This window comes from Haliotis cracherodii, unplaced genomic scaffold (genome assembly GCF_022045235.1).
Source record: "Haliotis cracherodii isolate W230 unplaced genomic scaffold, xgHalCrac1.p SCAF_11, whole genome shotgun sequence".
Classification (NCBI taxonomy): domain Eukaryota; kingdom Metazoa; phylum Mollusca; class Gastropoda; order Lepetellida; family Haliotidae; genus Haliotis; species Haliotis cracherodii.
This window is the reverse complement of record NW_027266266.1, coordinates 2,707,559-2,732,840: the sequence shown is the minus strand read 5'-3', so window position 1 is coordinate 2,732,840 and position 25,282 is coordinate 2,707,559. Positions and strand designations below refer to the sequence as shown.

Sequence of the window (25,282 nt, the reverse complement as noted above, 5' to 3'; positions counted from 1 at the left end):
GATCGCGAGAATGCGAGATCGCGAGAATGTCCCTTACAGTATTCCATACTCATGAGAAGCATGGAGAGTCATCATTGTGTATTAATAGTTGGTTGGTTGGTTGGTTTGTTGTTTTACGCCGCACTCAGCAATATCCCAGCTGTATATGAGGGCGGTCTGTAAATAATCGAGTCTGGACCAGACCGGAATGATTGATATCATGAGCATCGATCCACGAAATTGGGATCGATGACATGCTTCAACCAAGTCAGCGAGCCTGACCACCCGATCCCGCTAGTCGTAACGATAGTAGTATTAATGCTAAATATGGTAGATGTATAAATAATAAAGATCGTAAAACATATATTATTAGTAGAGTAGAAGGCGTGTTAATGGTTTGTTTTATTGTTTATTTGTTGTTTAATGCCAACCAATGCTATAACAAAATGTTTGTTTGTTTGTTGTGTAACGCTGCACTCAGCAATATTACAGCGATATGACGGCCGTCTGTAAATAATCGAGTCCGGAACAAACAATCCAGTGTTTGACATCATGAACATCGATTCACGCAATTGGGATCGATGACATGCATCAACTATGTCAGCGAGCCTGACTACCCGATCCCGTTAGTCGCCTCTTACGACAGGCATTGGTTGATAAAGACATATTCTCTACCCGGATCTTCACGGGTTGAATATTGATTCTAAGAAAAGCTGAATATCAGATGTCACTGGATCGAGTAGCGTCCACTATCTGGCATGAGTCCCAGACTTTGTCGAGGCGTACCGAAAGTGACAATGTCTATAAACGGACGCACAATGAATTAACGATGGGCACGTGTTCCCTAGCCGAGCAGGAGGTCAGAACGTTCCGTGATTGATCGTGTGTCCGGGTACTGCGACCTTCACCTTCAAGTCGGATAAAGCACGTCCTGTGTTACATGCGACCTACCCGTGTGTGAGCATGGCGTTATGTAAAGGATCTACATTATAGGATATAGGGAGGGGTACATGTAGTATTGTGTTTCCCGAGTTAGGTTTTATACCATGGGCTGGAGGCCGGATGCGAGTGGTATAGAGCGTAACGAGGGACGCGTACAGCACCACACACCCCCGTGATCCTGCTACAGCGGACTTGTCTTACCGATATGTTTCAATCTGCGAATGTAAAAGAATTATGACAAATTGAAAAATGATAGAAAACACTTGTTTTGGTTGAGGTTAGCTTGTGCTGTGTCATGTGACTTTCATTGATTCGGAAACAACGCGCAGCTTTTAAGTTTGCTTCGTAGCGGCGTATAAGGGGTTTGTTCCGAAGCTCAAATATACGTGCAGCCTGTTTTCTGACAGTTTCTGAAATGAACATATCTTACAGAAAAAACAGTTGTTAAAATATCTTTATAACAAAATAAGACTCTTCATCTGATACTGCAGTAATCTAGACGTGTCAACCATTATAGACTTGCATGGGCTTTATTGGAGTTATCGGGGCGGTAGGGTAGCCCAGTGGTTAAAGCGTTCGCTCGTCACGCCGAAGACCCGGGTTCGATTCCCGACATTGGTACAATGTGTGAAGCCCATTTCTGGTGTCCCCCGCCGTGATATTGCTGGAATATTGCTAAAAGCGGCGTAAAACCAAACTCACTCACTCACTTATTGGAGTTATCTGTTTCAGTGTCTGTATGACAGACTAGCTGGTTTCTTTGTGGTGGGGTATAAGGGATATATTCTACCGCTCAGAAATGTAATTTCCTCTCAGGCGGGATACGTAGTATTTTATCAATATCATGTCAGCCAATCAGTACTCAGTGGGCACGTGTGGCCCTGTGGTCTAAGGCGCCGCGATTCGCCGTGCAGAGTTGCGTCCCTTGAGCACGCGAGAAACCTATGATTGTGGGTTCGAATTCCGGTTCGCCCCGATTATGTTTCTAGGTTTGTCAGCACCATACCCGTGCTCGTGGGTTTCACACAAGTGGCAAACGTCTGAGACCTATATCACCCCAGGCTTTCCTCCCAAATTAAGCTGACACTCGCGATATAACTGGAATACTGTTAAAAGCGGTGTTAGACCCAACTCACTTACTCACTCACTCAATCAGTACTCAACATTATATTACAAACTGACAAACCTAGAAACATAATCGGAGCGAACCGGGATTTGAACCTACAGTCATCGGTTTCTGACGTGCCCGAAACTTGGAAATATAAGAACGTTTCGACCTTGAATTCATGTTGAACAACAAAAGCAAGGACATACGCATTGTGGGAATGTTTTTTTATGTTTGTTTGTTGTTTAACGCCACACTCACCAATCTCTGTCTGTAAATAATCTAGACTGGACAAGACATTCCAGTGATTGATATCATGAGCATCGATCCACGAATTTGGGATACGATTGAAGGAATGTAAAGGTAATACAATATACTATTGAAATGGTGGTGCAACGTTTTGCAATAGTATATAATACACATTTTCAATATATCAGTAACAGAAATGACCACACAAGTCTTTAGCAGAACTTTGTGGTGTGACCTAGAATTTCAGATAAATACGTATTCATAAACATGTCGCATGGATCCACTGCCGCCTTGTCACGTGCAGCCAGGAATGCCCGGATGTTATCTCCGTACACTCGGCGAATATGCGGTATGATTCCAGGAATATTGTCGTACCGTTTAGGCCAGTGAGGGCGGATATCCTCCTTCTCAAATGCTGTCATAAACTGAGGGGAGAGAAAAACAGAGAATTAGAATGCGGTATAAGGGCACTGTACTCAGTGAGTCAGCGTGAACTTAAGAAGAGTGGTGTCGGGATTCCCCTATCGCAAAGTCATGATTACCCACGTGTTTTGTGTTTGTCGAGGCTTTTGCTCGTCTTGTCAACACAAGCTGACGGTGGCTTACTTGGAATTGTGGACGGAGTGAGAGATGTACCTCCTTGGCGTTATTGTTACTGACTCGACACTATTTGATATAAGGTAAGGTACTGATGTATATGTGAGACGTAACGTATTAATATATATATATATATATATATATATTTATATATATATATATATATATATATATATGTGTGTGTGTGTGTGTGAGTGAGTGAGTGAGTGAGAGAGAGAGAGAGAGTGACGTGCGATATAGATATATATGTGAGACGTAATGTATTCGATAATGTAAGACGAAAGCTATTCATATATTTGTGACACAATATTCAATATTATTTCGCTTTATTCGACTTCGTTATAAGCGTAATGAACTAACAACGTGACCAGTGTTTTACACGATCAGTGGCATAAGGTACTGGTACAGATATATGAGACGTATCTATCAATCCCCACGATGTTAGGTCAGCAGCAACTAGGCACGGTAGATATATGTGAGACAAGGTATTATTAGATGTGAGACAAGGTGTTGAGAGATGTGAGACAGGGTATTGGTAGATGTGAGACAAGGTAATGGTAGATGTGAGACAAGGTATTGGTAGATGTGAGACAAGGTGTTGGTAGATGTGAGACAAGGTAATGGTAGATGTGAGACAAGGTATTGGTAGATGTGAGATAAGGTATTGGTAGATGTGAGACAAGGTAATGGCAGATGTGAGACAAGGTATTGGTAGATGTGAGACAAGGTATTGGTAGATGTGAGACAAGGTGTTGGTAGATGTGAGACAAGGTATTGGTAGATGTGAGACAAGGTATTGGTAGATGTGAGACAAGGTATTGGTAGATGTGAGACAGGGTATTGGGAGATGTGAGGCAAGGTATTGGTAGATTTGAGACAAGGTATTGGTAGATGTGAGACAAGGTATTGGTAGATGTGAGACAAGGTATTGGTAGATGTGAGACAAGGTATTGGTAGATGTGAGACGTAATGTATCGATATATGTGAGACATTAGGTAATATCGATCCAGATTGGTTCAGAGGTGGAAGGTTCGTCCACTTAACACGTCTGGTTTGATTCCTGGAGAAAGGACCAGTCATAATGTACCCCGTTGTATGATGGCTTCAAACTACGCTGTGATCCTATATCTACAACTACATGCAGTTTGTTTATTCAGTGAAACCCCGATAGTACGGACGTCATTAGTCCGGAACCCCATCATACCGAACTCTTATTGTATGGATGAATTGAATGTATCAGAAGCGATCTTACTTCGTACACATGGTTCGTTAATCCGGGCATTCGTTTATCCGGACATTCGTTAATCCAGATACAGTACAGTCTGGATTAACGGGGATATACTATAATATGAAGACTAGACAATTGTTAGTTTGGTTGTTGTTTAACGCCGCACTCAGCAGTATTCCAGCTATATGATGGCGGTCTGTAAATAATCGAGTCGGGACCAGACAATCCAGTGACTGACATCGTTTGCATCGATCTACGCAATTGGGATACGATGACATGCATCAACCAAGTCAGTGAACCTGACTCCCCGATCCCGTTAGTCGCCTCTTACGACAAACATGGGTTGCTGAAGACCGGCTCCCTATTCTACCCACGATCTTTACGGGTAACTAGGCAATTGTGTAGCTTCTTTGTTGTTGGTAATGACATTGAATTTGCAAGAAGTAGCCTGAAGTATCCTTACAAACAATACAGAAGTTGTTGTCTGTAAAAGTGCCATTTATTGTATACATATGAAGGAAATACTGGAATTTATCAGTGACGACAGATGAAGTTATCAGTCACTAGTGACTGATAACTTCATCTGTCGTCACTGATAAATAAGCAAGGTGCGACAGCGAGAAGCGCCCGCTTGAATTTTCCGAGAATTGAACTTTCCTAATTTAATTCACGACAGCAAGTAACAATGTTTCAGTTAAAATGTTCGGGGTTCTATAAATGTGTTTATGTCAACTTTCATACTTATCAATGAGAAAATTTGATCAAATTTGACGGATTTTGTAAGCCTGGAGAGCGCTCAGCTGATCGTTCGACATGGTCACAGTACTAACTGTTAATGTATAACATATATTAACAGGGCTAGTTTTTTTCACGAACTATATTCTTTTCGCAAACCCCCTTTATACGGCGGTGGTAAAGGGGCGACAGGAAGAACTTAGTAATTTATCAGACACTGTTTTCGAAAAAATATATAAATTGCAAGTAATAAAAATAAAACATGTATATAATAAATAGAAAGATCAATGTGTTTTGAGAAAACACATAAAAATATCCTGTGTGTCTTCATGTACTTCCAACTTCTAAATGCCCATGAAAGACTTAACTGTTCCCTGTTATATTTTCAGCATTACCTTAATGGTGATGTCGTAGAAGCCAGCTTGCCATGGGGGCGCCAGGAAGTCGACCACGAAGGACCTGCCGGTGTCTCCGGCGACGTTGAAGGCGTTGTTTGCGGGGCAGAGGAGACAGTCGACGTTGAGGACAAATCGAGGGAGGAGGGCGTTGACAGGGGTGGTCCCGTTGAGCCGGATCTGTCGCTCTGACTCCTCAATGATGAACTGAAAACAGTAATTTACAAATATATACATTTGATACATTATTACGTTCTTTGCGTTGGCGTGAAATGCTGCTCACAATATTGATCACTGGATTGTTCGGTTCAGACACGTTCAGACACGATATATCTGACCGGAATCAAATCGATAATTGAAAAAAACATTTACACAGGACGTGACGGTAATAATGAAATGAACATAGTTCATAGTCTGTTCCAGTCACGATTACTTGTAGGCCGCCGTCATATGGCTGGAATATTACTGAAGTGCGGCGTTAAACAACAAACAAACATATTTATTTTTTTGTACCACGTGGTTTTCTTGGTTTCAGATGACTTCATTGAAGCTATTTCTAAATGACCATCACGTGTGTTTAAGCTATTGCGTTAGTTATTCGTGATTCAGTATAAATGTTTCGGTTAAGAGAGGTGACACTTTGTACCATCTTAACTTGAAGCATGGTAAACTAGGGTCACCATTAATACCATGTCATCCGTATAAACGAGGTTACATGTTGTACCTCGACCTGATGCATGGTAAACTATGATGGCCATTAATACCATGTCATCCGTATAAACGAGGTTACATGTTGTACCTCGACCTGATGCATGGCAAACTGTGATGGCCATTAATGCCATGTCATCCGTATAAACGAGGTTACATGTTGTACCTCGACCTGATGCATGGTAAACTATGATGGCCATTAATACCATGTCATCCGTATAAACGAGGTTACATGTTGTACCTCGACCTGATGCATGGCAAACTGTGATGGCCATTAATGCCATGTCATCCGTATAAACGAGGTTACATGTTGTACCTCGACCTGATGCATGGTAAACTATGATGACCATGAATACAATGTCATCCGTATAAACGAGGTTACATGTTGTACCTCGACCTGATGCATGGTAAACTAGGGTCACCATTAATGCCATGTCATCCGTATAAACGAGGTTACATGTTGTACCTCGACCTGATGCATGGCAAATTATGATGACAATTAATACCACGTCATCCGTATAAACGAGGTTACATGTTGTACCTCGACCTGATGCATGGTAAACTATGATGACCATTAATGCCATGTCATCCGTATAAACGAGGTTACATGTTGTATCACCTCCACCGGTTCTTCTTTCCACATTACGTCCAGGCGGCCTATTCACGGAGCTGTCTTAGCTAAGACAAATCTTAGCGACTTAATTTACGACTGCCATTCTATTCATGAAGTTGTCATAAACCTTTCGCAACGTTATCCTACGACTCAAAGACCGGGAGATCTTTTGTGACGGAGGTTTAATAAGTTGGGTGTTTCACATTAATTCCTCTGATTGAAATCTTTAATGTTCTTATTAAAAAGTTGCAAGCATGTCGTATTGTTGCGGTACGTCGCAAGCATGTCGTATTGTTGCGGGACGTCGCAAGCATGTCATATTGTTGCGAGACGTAGCAAGCATGTCGTATTGTTGCGAGACGTAGCCAGCATGTCGTATTGTTGCGGGACGTCGCAAGTATTTTGTATTGTTGCGGAACGTCGCAAGCATGTCGTATTGTTGCGGAACGTCGCAAGTATTTTGTATTGTTGCGAAACGTCGCTAGCATGTCGTATTGTTGCGGAACGTCGCAAGCATGTCGTATTGTTGCGGGACGTCGCAAGTATTTTGTATTGTTGCGAAACGTCGCAAGCATGTCGTATTGTTGCGGAACGTCACAAGTATGTTGTATTGTTGCGAAACGTCGCAAGAATATCGTATTGTTGCGGAACGTCGCAAGCATGTCGTATTGTTGCGGAACGTCGCAAGCATGTCGTATTGTTGCGGGACGTCGCAAGTATTTTGTATTGTTGCGAAACGTCGCAAGCATGTCGTTTTGTTGCGGAACGTCGCAAGCATGTCGTATTGTTGCGGAACGTCACAAGTATGTTGTATTGTTGTGAAACGTCGCAAGAATATCGTATTGTTGCGGAACGTCGCAAGCATGTCGTATTGTTGTGGAACGTCGCAAGTATGTCGTATTGTTGCGAAACGTCGCAAGCATGTCGTATTGTTGCGAGACGTAGCAAGCATGTCGTATTGTTGTGAGACGTAGCAAGCATGTCGTATTGTTGCGAGACGTAGCAAGCATGTCGTATTGTTCCGAAACGTCACAATTATGTCGTATTGTTGCGGAACGTTGCAAGTATGTCGTATTGTTGTGGGACGTCGCAAGCATGTCGTATTGTTGCGAGACGTAGCAAGCATGTCGTATTGTTGCGAGACGTAGAAGCATGTCGTATTGTTGCGGAACGTCACAATTATGACGTATTGTTGCGGAACGTCGCAAGTATGTCGTATTGTTGCGGAACGTCCCAAGTATGTCGTATTGTTGCGGAACGTCGCAAGCATGTCGTATTGTTGCGGAACGTCACAAGTATGTCGCATTGTTGTGGAACCTGGCAAGCATGTCGTATTGTTGCGGAACGTCACAAGTATGTCGCATTGTTGTGGAACGTCGCAAGTATGTCGTATTGTTGCGAAACGTCCCAAGTATGTCGCATTGTTGTGGAACGTCGCAAGCATGTCGTATTGTTGCGGAACGTCACAAGTATGTCGCATTGTTGTGGAACGTCGCAAGTATGTCTTATTGTTGCGGAACGTCCCAAGTATGTCGCATTGTTGTGGAACGTCGCAAGCATGTCGTATTGTTGCGGAACGTCACAAGTATGTCGCATTGTTGTGGAACGTCGCAAGCATGTCATATTGTTGGGAACGTCACAAGTATGTCGTATTGTTGCGGGACGTCGCAAGTATTTTGTATTGTTGCGGAACGTCGCAAGCATGTCGTATTGTTGCGGGACGTCGCAAGTATTTTGTATTGTTGCGAAACGTCGCTAGCATGTCGTATTGTTGCGGAACGTCGCAAGCATGTCGTATTGTTGCGGGACGTCGCAAGTATTTTGTATTGTTGCGAAACGTCGCAAGCATGTCGTTTTGTTGCGGAACGTCGCAAGCATGTCGTATTGTTGCGGAACGTCACAAGTATGTTGTATTGTTACGAAACGTCGCAAGAATATCGTATTGTTGCGGAACGTCGCAAGCATGTCGTATTGTTGCGAAACGTCCCAAGTATGTCGCATTGTTGTGGAACGTCGCAAGCATGTCGTATTGTTGCGGAACGTCACAAGTATGTCGCATTGTTGTGGAACGTCGCAAGTATGTCGTATTGTTGCGGAACGTCCCAAGTATGTCGCATTGTTGTGGAACGTCGCAAGCATGTCGTATTGTTGCGGAACGTCACAAGTATGTCGCATTGTTGTGGAACGTCGCAAGCATGTCATATTGTTGGGAACGTCACAAGTATGTCGTATTGTTGCGGGACGTCGCAAGTATTTTGTATTGTTGCGGAACGTCGCAAGCATGTCGTATTGTTGCGGGACGTCGCAAGTATTTTGTATTGTTGCGAAACGTCGCTAGCATGTCGTATTGTTGCGGAACGTCGCAAGCATGTCGTATTGTTGCGGGACGTCGCAAGTATTTTGTATTGTTGCGAAACGTCGCAAGCATGTCGTTTTGTTGCGGAACGTCGCAAGCATGTCGTATTGTTGCGGAACGTCACAAGTATGTTGTATTGTTACGAAACGTCGCAAGAATATCGTATTGTTGCGGAACGTCGCAAGCATGTCGTATTGTTGCGGAACGTCGCAAGTATGTCGTATTGTTGCGAAACGTCGCAAGCATGTCGTATTGTTGCGGAGCGTCACAAGTATGTCGTATTGTTGCGGAACGTCACAAGTATTTCGTATTATTGCGGAACGTCGCAATCATGTCGTATTGTTGCGGAACGTCGCAAGCATGTCGTATTGTTGCGGAACGTCACAAGCATGTCGTATTGTTGCGATCGTCTTAGAAAACAACTGTCTAATGAATCTTCAGCTATGACGCTGTTTCTAGTGTGACATCATTCCGACCTTATGTCACGATTAAGATTTGAATGACGTCAGCACATCCTTGCGGGAGACGTTAACAATAGGCCTGAAGTACCGTTGTTAAAGATTGACTGCGTATTTATTTCGGTTCATTGAGGTATGAATCGAAAAACAGATGCGCAAATTGTATGAATCCGCGTAGCGTCGTGATATCTCAGTGGGCTTGCACTATAAAATCGGCATCAGTCCAGACTAGTACAAGCAGACGCACGCACGCACGAACGCACATGTGCATGCACGTTGCTATATATGTGCAATATTATTTGAAGCGACGTTATACCCCATTTCGCCTCACCAACTTTATCAGTGACTAGCATCTCTTAAAGCCACGCCTACCTGCACGGCCCGGGTCGGCCTGTCGAAGTCCTTGTCTATATTCATCATGAAGGCAGCGCTCGTCTCCTTGCCGTGTTTGGGAGGCAGGATGGTGGCGAAGGCGTCGATGAGGTAGTGATAGCTCACACGGGGCAGGGACCGCGGGATAGCCACGCCAGCCTGAAACACCAAAGGGTGTCATTATCAACTAATCTGGGCCTCAATGTACAGGGGTTTCTACACATAGTGCCAAGCATACATAACACTGAAATAGTGCCGTGAGCTTTAAATCTGTCCAAAATAGTCCCGTTGCAGTTCAATGTTTAATCTCTTCTCCAGGTGAGTTTGCCCTGTTTTGTGTATAGGATAAAACACGTCCGATGGTTGTTATGATATTTAAAACCCGCATCCCGAGGGATGTTCCGAGGGAAAGGGTTTTAAATATCACTAACAACCCGATGGGAAGTGTTTTATCTAACTTATGAACCGAAAAAAACCTTAAAACAACATTTATCAACATTTGTATGTTTCGAACATACTTTCCAAGAATATTAGGAAACGGGCGTAAAATATCTGTTGCTGGCGTACGCATCTTGAAAAGGACATTCTAAAAACATTGTGATTTATCAACACCTCTGTAGCCTTGTGGTACACTCACTGGGCAACAGATACGAAGGTTGAGTGTTCGATCCTCGGGAATATAATGAAAATAATTGGCATTTGATTTTAATTTCATTACATTATATAAAATCCATCGGATATTATAACACATTATATAGCAAATATGACTTGAATATCCTATAAAATCCCGGGAATATTATATAAAATCCCAGGGACATTACAGCGTCGCTGTTTGTGAGATTTAACCCGACCAAAGAACAATAGGATGACGTCACTGGAGGTTTATAAAGACGGTCAAATCTTGTCAAACTGCCTTCCACAGGAATTGTTAGAAAGGCGTTACTTAGAGCTGACGAATGAAAAAGTAGACACAATTTAAGGATAAGAGTAAATAAAGAAGTTGTTACCCATAAATTGTGTCTACTTTGTCTGAGTGGGGTATCTCAGTGGGCTAGTACTATGAAATCGGCATCAGTCCGGACTAGCGCAAGCAGCCACACGCACACACACACACACACACACACACGTGCATGCACGTCACTACATAAGAGCAGTAATCTTGAACGCGAAGTTAACCCCATTTCATTTCACCTCACCTCAACCTTCACGTCAATGGGTGAGACATGTCATGATTGCCAACGTTTCCAGATATTTGAGACTCAAACTTGCTGATTTACTCACTCACACACTGTATTCGGCTGGGGGGGAATTGTTACTCATAAAACCATATGTATCATACAATGGGTAGGTTTCTCGGCAGGATAAAGCCAACGGATAAAAACGATATCATATGCGGATAGAGATGCAAATACCAAAGGTCAAGTAGGGACTACTTTCAGTGTTTATAAACAAACATGGCGTCGCACTTGTCATTCGGCGATCGAGTCAGAATTAACCATCGGGAATCTGGATAAACTACAGGAATAATTGCTATCATTATCAAAAGAACAGTCTAATATACTGAAAATCTGTGTTTAACTGTGACGTAGCTAAGGCATTTTATAAGTTTGGCAACTTTGGAGATATAAATTTCGAAACAATTTGGCGAGGGCACGAGGCCTAGCCAAGTGGGATCAGTAGCCATATCTGTGCTTGTAGACCTCTGCGGCTTAAAACCTCCTCCACAAAATAAAATAGTTGGATTTGGCGGAAATATGTTTGAATTGTTACCTTGTTTCGTTTTGTCACTGTGTGTACATTTGACTACAATTCTTATCGTTATGACAGGACAGACCGACTGTCAACAACATCTGACCGTGGCCGTGACGTCTCATAGTATAGGGTTAGAGTAGCTTCCCTTTGACAAAGGGCAGTTACTCTAGCGGACAGACCGATGGATTGCCGCGAAAGGCAATTAAAAACAATTGTTGTTTTGCGTATATGTTGCTTCGCCTCTGTATAAGAAACCTATTTCAGTTGGAACTATATTGGCTACTGTCACTGTCTGACAGACACATCACTTACCCTGTGACGTAATAATTATTAATGCGCGCATTCCAGGAAAACTCGCAATGTTTCGGTTATGTTTGTGAGAGAGGGAAAGCGATTTTGAAGCACAGAATTAAAGAATGACATTATATGATAAAGAGGTTATCACGCTTGTGTGTTTGGGGATGGTAAATATCCTGTATTAGGAATAAACACTATGTATTTAGCTCGCCAAGGCTCGCTAAATACAATGTTTATTCCTAATGCAGGATATTTACCATTCCCAAACACACTCGCGTGATAACCTCTATGTATCAATCAATCAATCAATATCACGGCGGGTGACACAAAAATACCAGAATTGTGCTTTGCACATTGTACAACTTCTCGGCTGAATAACATTGAAACAACATGATAATAACATGATGATAACTTGGTGATAACATGATGATAATAACAGGATAACATGGTGATAACTTGGTGATAACATGATAATAACAGGATAACTTGGTGATAACATGATGATAATAACAGGATAACTTGGTGATAACATGATGATGATAACAGGATAACTTGGTGATAACATGATGATAATAACAGGATAACATGGTGATAACTTGGTGATAACATGATGATAATAACAGGATAACATGGTGATAACTTGGTGATAATATTATGATAATAACATGATAATAACAGGAGATCATGATAATAATAACACGGCAAGCATCCTACCCTGCCCCGCAGTAGACCAGTGACGTTCCCCCCCGACAGCGCCCCCTTAGTGGGCAGGAACACGGGGCCCTGGATTAGGGACGGGTCTACATCCTCCACCAGTTCGATTGTCCTACAACATATGTTCATATACCTGTCCAGCCACAATACAATCTACTCTGGATATATAACCATGTCATGTCATTTCTGGCATCAGCGCGCTACATCCAAAACAATGATGCCAAATTCAGTATCGGACTAGAAACAGACCAGTGCGAGCGGTGGCATTGCCTTATCCCCTGACAGGATGTGTCGGCATTGACCTTCTTGTAACTATTTATCAATAAATTGCGCAGATATAAAGGAATTTCTACCATGACATTGAAGGATGATATAATTTGATTCGTAAATATGATTAAATAGGAAGTTGTTAATTGGCGACAACCACGTCCGATTTTATGGCCGCTTCACATCGCGTGAGAATAATTTGCACGCGTTGGCCCCGGCATATATATACATTTTAACCTCGCTTATTTATGTGTATACCCCACATACAAGCCAAAACGAAGGCGGGTAAAAGTGTCTTCTTTAGTATCAAAGTTTTCATACCATAGAAAGATCATATTTTGACTTTAGAGGAACACTCAAAGAGAGGTGGAGTGCCAAATATTACAATATAAATAAGTTAATTTTTCTTTTTTGTTGATTTTTTTGCCAAAAAATGAAACTAGAAAAAAGTAAGTTGAATTTATTTTTAACAAATAAATGCGAAAGGGTACGTGATCCCATAACCGGCGTGTAACAAAGTTACTGAACAAAAGACAAGTGCTAAAGTGATGTTACGTTTCTTTGTAGAGAAACCATCACATCACACACCCCGTTAGCCGTACCCTCGAAACACCGGGCAATCTTGTTGGTAACGTACAGTTTATACAGATAAAGGGAATAAATCTGTACTCATTTTTTAACCCGTACATTTGTGAAACGTACGATTTACTGAGTTCGGTACCGCTTGGATTAACGAGGTTCCACTATGCAGGGTTGTATCGTTGTGAAGTACTGTAGAGGAGAAATAGTTCCCTGGCGGACATACCTCAACCACATCACGTCTTTCTTGGCAGTCCAGTTGCTAGGTATAGTTCCGGTCCGGGCGTATTCTTCCGCCTCGCTGTCAGAAATTCCGCTGAATGGGTACCAGGCAGGTTCTGTCAGGAATTTGGACGTCACAACGGCCTTCAGTGCCTCCACGTTGTAAAAGAGGTCCTCTATTGTCAGGAACTGATTTTCAACTTTGGCTATTTTCATTGGAAATACCTGTGATGGACAAGAGACCCATGATGCTAGGTGAATTATTTGATGTTTCTTATTCAACCGGGGGCGGTCGGGTAGCCTAGTGGATAAAGCGTTCGCTCGTCACGCCGAAGACCCGGGTTCGATTCCCGACATGGGTACAATGTGTGAAGCCCATTTCTGGTGTCCCCCCGCCTTGATATTGCTGGGATATTGCGAAAAGCGGCGTAAAACCGTACTCACTCACTCACTCACTCTTATTCAACCGAATCTCGAGGTCTGGAAGAGGTGGGGTAGCCACGTGGTATCATCGTTCGCTAGGGACAGCGTTAAACCCAATTCACCCATTCACCAGCTCATCACTCCGAAGGCCAAAGTTGGATTCCTCACCAGGTTAAAGCACGAAGTCTATATGGTATTTGTATAGTCTTCCTGGTTAAAGTGTAGTTTCTGGTGTCTCCACCGTTACATTCCTGGAATATTGCTAAATACGGCGTAAAAATACTCACTCATTAACTTGAAGTTCCGAGGACTGGCAAATATATACTAGTTAAAAGAAGTTTAGGACCACTCGTTTCTTTAATATTACTATACTAATCTTTTATTGCCTATAGTAATATGAAAGAATCGGGTGGTCGTAACTACGTCTGAGTTGTGAAAGTCGAGATATCCGATGTTCGAGTACCAATATTATGCTCCAGTATAATGTATGTACCACGTGCCGTAGACAACACAATGTTATTAAATGTTATGTAACAATTCTGTGTTTCCATGACAACGAAGCCTTGCACGATCAGCATCCTTAAGATCACTGACACCAAGCTGGTAAATGCGTGAGAAAGTTGGGTTTAACGCTGCTTTAAACACCATGTCTGTAATATTACGTGTAGATTGACGTGCTTCGGTGGATTCCTGAAGCCATTTGGGCGTGCTGATCAAAAAAGGGTCATGATCAGGAAGAATCTGCGGATCATGACCCGGCTAGGGGGCGTAACTCTAGCACGATCCTGGTGAGGGGAGACGAAAGAAATGTCAACCTGTTTTTATTGTGTTAACTTTTTTTACTATAACGTATTTGACAAACATGATAATAACCATGCTCTTTTCGTCAACTTTATTGAAATCAAAAATTGAATTTAGAACTGTTTCCTAGGAAATTCTCTTTGATCGAAACAATTCATTGATCGAAACAAAGTGTTTTATCCTCATTGAAAAGTCGTGACGAAATGTGAGCGATGCAAAATATTTCCTTGAAAGAATTGAATCGAAAATAATATATCTTTAGTCCTCATTTTACTGTCGTAGTGCAATTCAGACCATTTTACCTTCAGCGTGATGTCATACATGATCCCAAAGACGCCGAGGTTACACATGAGCGCCTTCATGACGTCACCATCGTCTTCGATCGTGAATGTCCGGAGCCGAGACCGAGAGTCAATTATCCTCATCTCAACTACGTAGCCGCTCATGGTTGGTCCATCCCAGCTTGAACCCTAGGTCAAAAGTCACAAGTGAGGCCACATGCATGTATATTAATAAATCAAATTATCAAATTGAAGGGGCGTTTTCAATGCTGACGAAATGCGTAGTTCCTTTCGTTGCGCGTGCAGTTGTGTTTCATGCAGCTGTTTGTGTAAATAATTTACATTAGTATTAAGCAGTATTATTTACGCATTTAGATTCTTGCTAATAGGACATATTTATTGACATAATGAAATATTACACATTAAGTTATTAATTTCATAACATAAAATAATATTCAAAACATTTGTCACCCGTGAAGATGGGGTAGATTAGGTCTTCAGCAAACCATGCTTGTCGTAAGAGGCGACTAACGGGGTTGGGTGGGAAGGCTAGCTGACTTGGTTCATGCATGTCATCGCATCCCAACTGCGTGGATCGATGCTCATGATATCAATCACTGGATTGTCTGGACTTAATTGTTTACAGGCCGCTGTCATATAGCTGGAATATTGCTGAGTGCGGCGTTAAACAACAACTAAACCCCCCCAAAAAAAACAAAAAATCAAAACATTGGTTGATATTTTACTTTAAACGTAATCAATCCGCTTGAGATGAAGACACTGACCTATGCTGAAACATTACGGAAACGTAACGCCGATTGCATCAATATTTCAACTTATAGGGCATTCGTCACCACACGCTTCTGTCAGTAACATACAAGAATGCCATCCAGTTTGTCTCGGAAAGACATGAATTGTCACGAATGTATTTCAGGAACATTCGTCACCACTCGCATCTCACTGTAACCTACAAGAAAAACATCCGGATTTGATCACGGATGTGGTTCGAAGCGCGCACGACCAAAGGGAGACAACTCACGTGTGAGGACGCGGCAACCATGCCCCCGACAGTTCCGTTCACCTGGATGGGCTCCGAATGAAAGGTGAGACGTCGTCGCACAAGGAATGCGTTTAACTCGTAGGTGAACACGCCGCTCATAGACGTCACGGTGTGGTAGTCGCGTGTGGCAGTCTGTTGAAACAAATGGGAAACATATAGCTTGCGCCAGCGTAGCGTACACATGGAACCAGGATAATGTATATTTAAAGAGATGAGGTGAAAAGGGGTTTAACATCACGTTCAAGATTATTACATACGTACATGCACGTGTGTGTGACTGCTTGTACTAGACCGGACTAATGCAGATTTATAGTGCTACTCCACTGCGATACCATGCCGCAGTCCATCATGAAGACAACCGCCTCCGTGGTCTAGTGGTAGAACGTCCACCCGGCATTAAGGGGCTAAAACAAGGACTGGTCGGCTCGGAGTCAGTAAACTGTGTCTGAGTGGGGTATTCATGTTAAACTGCGGCATGGTATCTCAGTGGGCTAGCACTATAAATCGGCATCCGTCCGGACTAGTACAAGCAGCCACACAAACACACACACGTCGCTATATAAGTGCAATAATCTTGGACGCGACGTTAAACCCAATTTCACCTCACCTCACCTCACCTCACCTCACCTCACCTCACCTCACCATCATGAATACCCCACCCAGACACAGTATACTGACCCAGAGTCTTTGTTTTAGACCCTTAATGCCGAGCGCCAGGCAGAGTAACAACAAGTACCATCTTTGAACGTCTTTTGGTGTGACGCAGCCGGGGAACGAACTCACGACCCTTCGGCCTCCGCGCGGACGCTCTACCACTAGACCGCGGGGGCGGCTTCACGAACACGGACACGGCAACAACCGACACCTCCGGAGTGCAGCCCATTCGGATTAATCATTTAACAGATCCGCATCCAATCTTGCAAATCTCGCAGTCACGGAGACGGTCTCGTATATTTAAGAACGCCTGTGACAAAGCTATGATGTAGGTTCGTGGGACTACATCTTTCCGAGGCAAGGGAGTTAACTGACCATAAAAGTCTAGTTTGTGGACGGTTTGTGTCAGTTAGCTCCCTTGTCTCACGATGATGGTTAAACACTTTTCGGGTTCCCCCCACAGTAAAGTGACACACTATGACAGAGCTCAATAATTGATAAAAGCGGCGTCAGATCCACCTCACTCACTCTCGCCGTAGGAAGTGTATAACTTTGTGAGTGTTTACTGTGTACGAACATTGTGATTACTTAACAATGACTTCAGTATCTGGTTACGTTAATGGAGGTCTAAGCTTTTGAAAACATAATGTAAAACACAAAACATAATGTTATGTTGAAGTCAGTTCTTATGAATAAACACGTCAAAATAATAATTTCACAAAACGCTTATTTAATCACTAACATCAACACTTGTAGACATCGAAAAGAAATCAGTGATATTGTTTATTTTAATAACGCAACTCAAGCCCCGCCCACTCTATTTTCAGCCAATCAGGAAATGTTAGAAAGCTAGTGGGCGTGTCCCACTTTTTTTAAAGGTTTATTGAAACAAAAGACAAGAAAACATTGCTTGGTTAGCCAATCAAACGCCAAGGAATCACTTATCTATAAGAATGAACTCGTAATTGAAATACCAGATTATCAGTGAGTTCTATAAGAATTATAAGCTTATTACCGGTTCGTTTATTTGCAGCTTGGGTCCGTCATGACGTTCCAGACCTGTGATATCCATCATCACGTGACCTTCATCCACGTAGAGCGGCGCGCGACTCTGAAAGTAGCCCACCGCTCGAACATGTAGTCCCAGCCAATGGGCAGCTCGGACCACATTCTGCACGTGCCTCACGTGTGTTGGCCTGACGTAGAAGACGTTGCTGATGTTGATGGTCCTGTCGTAGTTCTCGAAGTGGCGGATGTCGATGACGGGGCCGCTGCGTCCAACATACAGTTGAAACAGAGGAAGGACTTGACGCATGTATACATACACGCCTGGAATGAATATATAGTCGGTTATAGCATTCATTATATGAGCGTTTATATCAAATTTATGACATTTATATTAATTAATATTTTCATCGTTGTTGGTTATATCTATTTTCCTAATCAAGATTTGTAGGTTTACTCCGTTTTCGTTCTCGTAATCAGAATGCAGAAATACATGTACAGTTATATGATGTAATTTAAAGGGTTAAATACGTGTAAGATGGAATAAAGACCAATTAATTCATGTTTCAATCGATTTTTATAATCATTTTACGATATGATAACTATATTAGTATACGAGCAAGGTCATAAGTTTATCATCCCAAACTGGCTCCCACAGGAGATATCGCTTGGGTGAGATCAAGCGATATCTACATTGTAGATATATGTCTTGATATATTTGTTACTAAAAGACGCTCGGTGAGATTCTATACATTCAGTATAATATTATAATCAATATCTTACGGTCGCTTCTCTCAAATATATTCAAATCTCGTTTCTCTCGCGAAAGTATTTCTTCAATTTCCTCCAGAGGTCGCAGTTTTGTTCCGATAGATTTGCCTGACGAAAGAAACATATTATGAAAATCAATGAATAAATTGACAAAGCATGTATTGCCCGACAATAAAACTGTGACTTTACACAAAGAGTGAGTGAGGAGGGTTTAACGCCGCTTTTAGCAATATTACATCAATATCACGGCGGGGGACACCAGAAATGGGATTCACACACTGTTCCCATGTCGCCATATTTTTTCATCTAGAAATAACTGGCATATGCGCACGTAGGGCATTGGAATTGTTTATCAATATGCCTTTGTGAATAATATCCCCTTCACTGAATTTAATTCGGATAACACCACGGTAAGTGGAGACGTGACTGGGGAACTCTGTTAATCCCACGACTGTTTACTGAAACTGTGTGCAGTAGTCAGGAGTGTTTGTGTGCAATGATGGCGGAAATAGGACCGTTGCATCACATCACATCCACATCACATCAGTATCACATCACATCACATCACATCACATTACCTCATATCAGTATCACATCATATCAGCTCACATCACATCACATCCACAATCACATCACATCACATCACATCACATCACATCACATCACATCATATCAGTATCACATCACATCAGCTCACATCACATCACATCCACAATCACATCACATCACATCACATCACATCAGCTCACATCACATCACATCACATCAGCTCACATCACATCACATCACATCAGTATCACATCACATCAGCTCACATCACATCAGCTCACATCACATCACATCCACAATCACATCACATCAGTATCACATCACATCAGCTCACATCACATCACATCACATCACATCACATCAGTATCACATCACATCAGCTCACATCACATCAGCTCACATCACATCCACAATCACATCATATCACATCACATCACATCAGCTCACATCACATCACATCACATCAGTATCACATCACATCACATCACATCAGTATCACATCACATCCACAATCACATCACATCCACAATCACATCACATCACATCACATCACATCACATCAGCTCACATCACATCACATCACATCAGTATCACATCACATCAGCTCACATCACATCACATCAGTATCACATCACATCAGCTCACATCACATCACATCACATCCACAATCACATCACATTACATCCACAATCACATCACATCACATCACATTACATCATATCAGTATCACAACACATCAGCTCACATCACATCACATTACATCCACAATCACATTGCATCACATCACTATTACATCACATCACATCACATCACATCACTATGACATCACATCACATCACATCACATGACTTCATATCAGTATCACATCACATCACATCACATCACATCACATCACTATGACATCACATCACATATCAGTATCACATCACATCAGCTCACATCACATCACATCACATCACATTACATCATATCAGTATCACATCACATCAGCTCACATCACATCACATCACATCAGGATCACATCACATCACAATCACATCACATCACATTACATCATATCACATCACATTACATCACATTACATCATATCAGTATCACATCAGCTCACATCACATCACATCACATCACATCAGTATCACATCACATCACTATGACATCACATCAGTATCACATCACATCACATCCACAATCACATCACATCACATTACATCATATCAGTATCACATCACATTAGCTCACATCACATCACATCCACAATCACATCACATCAGTATCACATCACATCACATCACATCACATCACATCACATCCACAATCACATCACTATCACATCACATCACGTCACGTCACATCCACAATCACATCCACAATCACATCCACAATCACATCAACAATCACATCACATCAATCACAATCACATCACATCACATCACATCACATCACATCACATCACATTACATTACATCACATCACATCCACATCACATCACATCACATCACATCACATCAGTATTACATCACATCACATCCACAATCACATCACTATCACATCACATCACGTCACATCCACAATCACATCCACAATCACATCTACAATCACATCACATCACATCAATCACAATCACATCACATCACATCACATTACATCACATCCACATCCACATCCACATCCACATCACATCACATCACATCACATCACATCCACAATCACATCACATCACGTCAGTATCACATCAGATCACATCACATCCACAATCACATCAATCACAATCACAATCACAATCACAATCACATCACATCACATCACATCACATCCACAATCACATCCACAATCACATCACATCACTTCACATCCACAATCACATCACATCACATCACATCAGTATCACATCTGTATCACATCACATCACATCCACAATCACATCACATGACATCCACAATCACATCACATCCACAATCACATCACATAACATCACATCACGTCACATCCACAATCACATCCACAATCACATCACATCACATCCACAATCACATCCACAATCACATCACATCACATCACATCCACAATCACATCACACCACACCACACCACATGGGGTCCTGAATCTGGGATGAGAACGAATTACCATCACGGGGAGCAACCCTTCACAGCGAATTCGCTGCCTCACAGTGAATGAGTGGCTAGTTTTACGCCGTTTTTGCGATCTGTAACACCGGGTTCGATTCCCCAAATGGGTAGAGACTGTTCATCCCATTCATTGTGTTTGGCGCCGTCCAATGACAGGATAACTGCAAAAATCAGCTGAATCCATACTGACTTGCCAACAGCATTATTATTATTATTATTATTATTATTATTATTATTATTATTATTATTATTATTACCCTATAATCTACAACAACGTTAAGTATGTGGTGGTTACCCAGAACACTGTTCCGTTCCTTCTTTCAAACAAAACATATTGTGTAAGACGTAGTCATTGTGTCTGTGTACGCCATAACCCGCGTGACTGACATGTTTACATGTGAGTCAGCAGACGGTGGCGTCACATCAAGACTTGATTCAAGACTGGCGGAGCCCATAGGCCCTTAGTCGCCTTAACAGGTGTAGTGACAACATTTGGGGTGAGGGCACAGTGAGGTTAAACCGGCACTCCAAGCTGAAGAAATTGGGCCCAAGTCATCCAAACATCTTTAAATTTATTGACATTATCAAGAATGAACAATCACGTTCAGAGACATGCCGGAGGACGACTGCCACCAAAGAGAGGGAAATATCTCCAAATTGACGACAACATCCTGATAGAGAAGGTCAACTTGTTGACTGGCAGACTGACACCAACTGAATATGCTGACGCTGTAGCTAAATATGTTGGATTGTGAACTGAATATTTCTGCTGTAAAGTGAATTTGAAATGTATATTTATTTATGCAATACGTAATCAATCAGTATGAAATATATGAAATTTTATTAAATATATGATTCTGTAAAGTGAATGTACTGTTGAAATGTATATGAAATTTTTTAAATCTGACAGATAGTTATTTTCTCTATACAGACATGAAACAGACTATAGGTAATCCCCCTACTGTTACCCGCTTAACCACGGCTAACTACCCCTGTACTCTATAAAAATAGGTGAGGGCACAGTGAGGTGTCCCTGCACTGCCGACTTGCACCGATCTCATAGGCTGAACGGGTGGTAATACAACAATTACTAACGAAGGTACGCATTGCTATTAAATATTTACACCTTAGGCCTAACCAATTTTACTAGCCACATAAAGAAACTGTGCACGGAGAAAATATATTTTGGATTGAAATACAACACAGCAAGAACAAAATGATGCAGACGCTGTAGCAGCTGAATGATCGGACCATAAGAAAATGTCAACGGGACCTGAACAACATCTGTTACGATGACGTCAGAAGATCAAAATGGAGTAGGTGGTCAAACGACAAAGTCACAAAGTCTATAACGGGTATGACCACCCTGTGCGTGAATCACAGCAGTGCATCGGTGACGACGCATGGAGTCCACCAAATGGGCATGGAAGGCCTGGGGAATGGCCTGCCATATCCTCCTCAAATCCTGTGCCAAGTCACGGACGTTATCTGGAGGATGTGGAAGACGACGCAGACGGCGCTCCATTTCATCCCGCACATGCTCTATTGGGGAGAGATCTGGAGAATTTGCAGGCCATGGCAGTAACATGACATTGTTATGGTGAAGGAAATCCACTGCGACCCCGGGCCATGACGTTGCAGGAAAGGAATGACCACAGGCCTCAGAATCTGATCTCTGTAGCCAACACCGGTGAGATAACCCTGAACAACCAGCAAAGGGGTTCGGTGCCGTGCTGTTATCCCACCCCAAATCATCACAGAGCCACCTCCAAAACGATTCCTCTCCACAATACAGTTGCGTGCATAACGTTCTCCCAAACGCTGGTGGACACGTTGGCGCCCATCAGTGTGAGAAATGTTGAACCTCGATTCATCTGTAAAGACAACATTTCTCCACCATATTCTAGGTTGGCGAACATGATTTCGACACCATCTTAGACGGTTGACTCGATGACGGTGTGTCAGGATGGGACGTATGGCAGGGCGTCGTGGTCGAATCCCGTACTGACGTTAACGATTCCTGACAGTGTTGGGATGGATACGGCGCAGTCCAGGAATTGTCTGGGACGTCGTTACTGCCGTTTGGAACCTGTGTCGGAAATGTGTAACTCGAATCCATCTGTCTTGGCGTCGTTACTCGGGGACGTCCTGAACGTGGGTGGTCGGCAACGTCATTTGTGTTCTGATAACGCCTCACCAATGCCGATATCGTGTTATGATGGCATTGGAAATGTGTTGCCACCTGTTGTTGCCTCATTCCCACTCGGATCATTCCAATGGCTTCATGACGCTCTGCAGCTGTCAATCTTGGCATGATTTGCTTGTGATATGCTTGTGTCTGCGCCTGAGAAGTTTTGAATTTTTGAATGACCACAGATCATGCTTTCCAAAGTGACAGCGAATTTTGAGTTGCACATGCTGTGTACAGCTGCACAGGATGCACGTGCAGTAACACATTGCACATCCATAGGCCCCCATCAATGACGTCATATCGCATGGGCGTTTGAATGTCTCCAATAATTGCTGTGTTCAAACCTATATTTCATATGTATCTATATTTTCTCCGTGCACAGTTTCTTTATGTGGCTAGTATATTTTCTTGTCTAACGGAATCGATTTGGTCAGTACATAAGCAATAATAATTTTTCGATTTTTAATATATATAAAAAATTGTTAAAAGTAAGTATAGCTGATTGCTTATCTAACACAGAAATACATTTCATTAAAAAAATAACTTTGTAGAATTAAGCCAGGTTCGTCTTCAGAACAAATAGAAAATAAAACTTTTAAAAATTTGACGAATTTTTAAAAAATAATAAATTACAGCAGTAATATTTCTTGCAAGAAATCTGTTACCATGGATAATTTTTGTTGTAAACATATATATCTAATTCTGTGCTTTAAAAAAATCGATTTGAAAGAAATACTTTTCTCACAGTATAAAGCTAATATACAAAAAGAGATACGTACCCTGTGCCACAAACAATGTGGACAGCAGTGTCGCGACACCGACAGTAACGACGAACATGTCTTCAGAGCTTCGAGTAGACGCCGAGTGAATGAAGCGTGGACTGACCGCTTACCTTTATACCTGCGCTTACCTTTATACCTGTAGAGGTAAATATTCCCCATTCAATAGCAAAAAGTTAAATGTTGAGAAAAAATTGGGCTACCAGGAAAGGGACGGAATGGCATATAGATCCGGGTCAGGTGCGCTCCGAATAGACGATGATGACAGACACGAGCGGGTCACCCGGGCATACCCGGAAGTATGTATGTCCGGGTATGTCACTTGCATATATTCATATATACGTCCTGATATTTTCATAAACAGCAACAGATTGTTAACAAAATAGTTGACCTGTGAAGCATTTAAGTAATGTAATAAAAATACCTTTCATATTTATAAACAGTAGGATTAAGACCTTTCAAATAGTGTATGTCATGTAGTCGCAAAGATGTTAAACAAGCTGATATACCTGTGAAGATCAGGGGTAGAATAGGTCTTCAGCAACCCATTCTTTCCGTAAGAGGCGACTAAAGGGATCGGGTGGTCAGACTCGCTGACTTTGTGGATGCATGTCATCGTATCCCAATTGCGGGGATCGATGCTCATAATGTCAAACACTGGATTGTCTGGCCCAGACTCGATTATTTGCCGACTGCCGTCATATTGCTGAGTGCAGCGTTAAACAAATAACAAACATGAAGCTTATCAATCACAACGTTTCAGCTGATAGCAGAGGGAACATACACACTCTTCAAAAAAAGAAACGCAAAAGGAGTATGTAGAATGCACAAAAAATACGGTATATGAATTGAATATATGTTATTGGAAAATGTTGGTGGCCTGATATTCGACAAACGGTGCGTCAAAACGCAGCCATTTGCAATGACTTAAACGGCATTGTTTTCACACTTGTTCAAAAATGTCATGGAGTAAAGTAAAATGCATGTGCAGGTTATGGCGTTCGTAACTTTGGCTTTGGCTATTAAAAAGCAAGCATAAGCCAATAATTTGTCATTCATTTGTCAACATTTTTC

General features: G+C 42.1%; 1 protein-coding gene and 1 long non-coding RNA gene across 2 annotated transcripts; one reads left to right on the top strand and one right to left on the bottom strand.

Moving 5' to 3' along the window:
* Window positions 1-2,374: 2,374 nt before the first annotated feature.
* On the bottom strand, window positions 2,375-24,286 carry LOC139456099 (uncharacterized). The gene is made up of 10 exons (XM_071237623.1): window positions 24,209-24,286; window positions 18,576-18,671; window positions 17,803-18,116; window positions 16,113-16,265; window positions 15,095-15,262; window positions 13,573-13,793; window positions 12,501-12,612; window positions 9,738-9,896; window positions 5,231-5,437; window positions 2,375-2,700 (listed from the first exon to the last, which is right to left on the bottom strand). The coding sequence occupies exons 1-10, from the start codon at window positions 24,264-24,266 to the stop codon at window positions 2,488-2,490; spliced, it is 1,701 nt and encodes a 566-aa protein (XP_071093724.1). The 5' UTR covers window positions 24,267-24,286; the 3' UTR covers window positions 2,375-2,487.
* On the top strand, window positions 2,847-18,421 carry LOC139456100 (uncharacterized). Its single transcript, XR_011652510.1, has 5 exons — window positions 2,847-2,955; window positions 5,225-5,446; window positions 15,101-15,280; window positions 16,008-16,176; window positions 17,821-18,421. It is a non-coding gene; the product is annotated as an uncharacterized lncRNA (long non-coding RNA).
* Window positions 24,287-25,282: the final 996 nt, after the last annotated feature.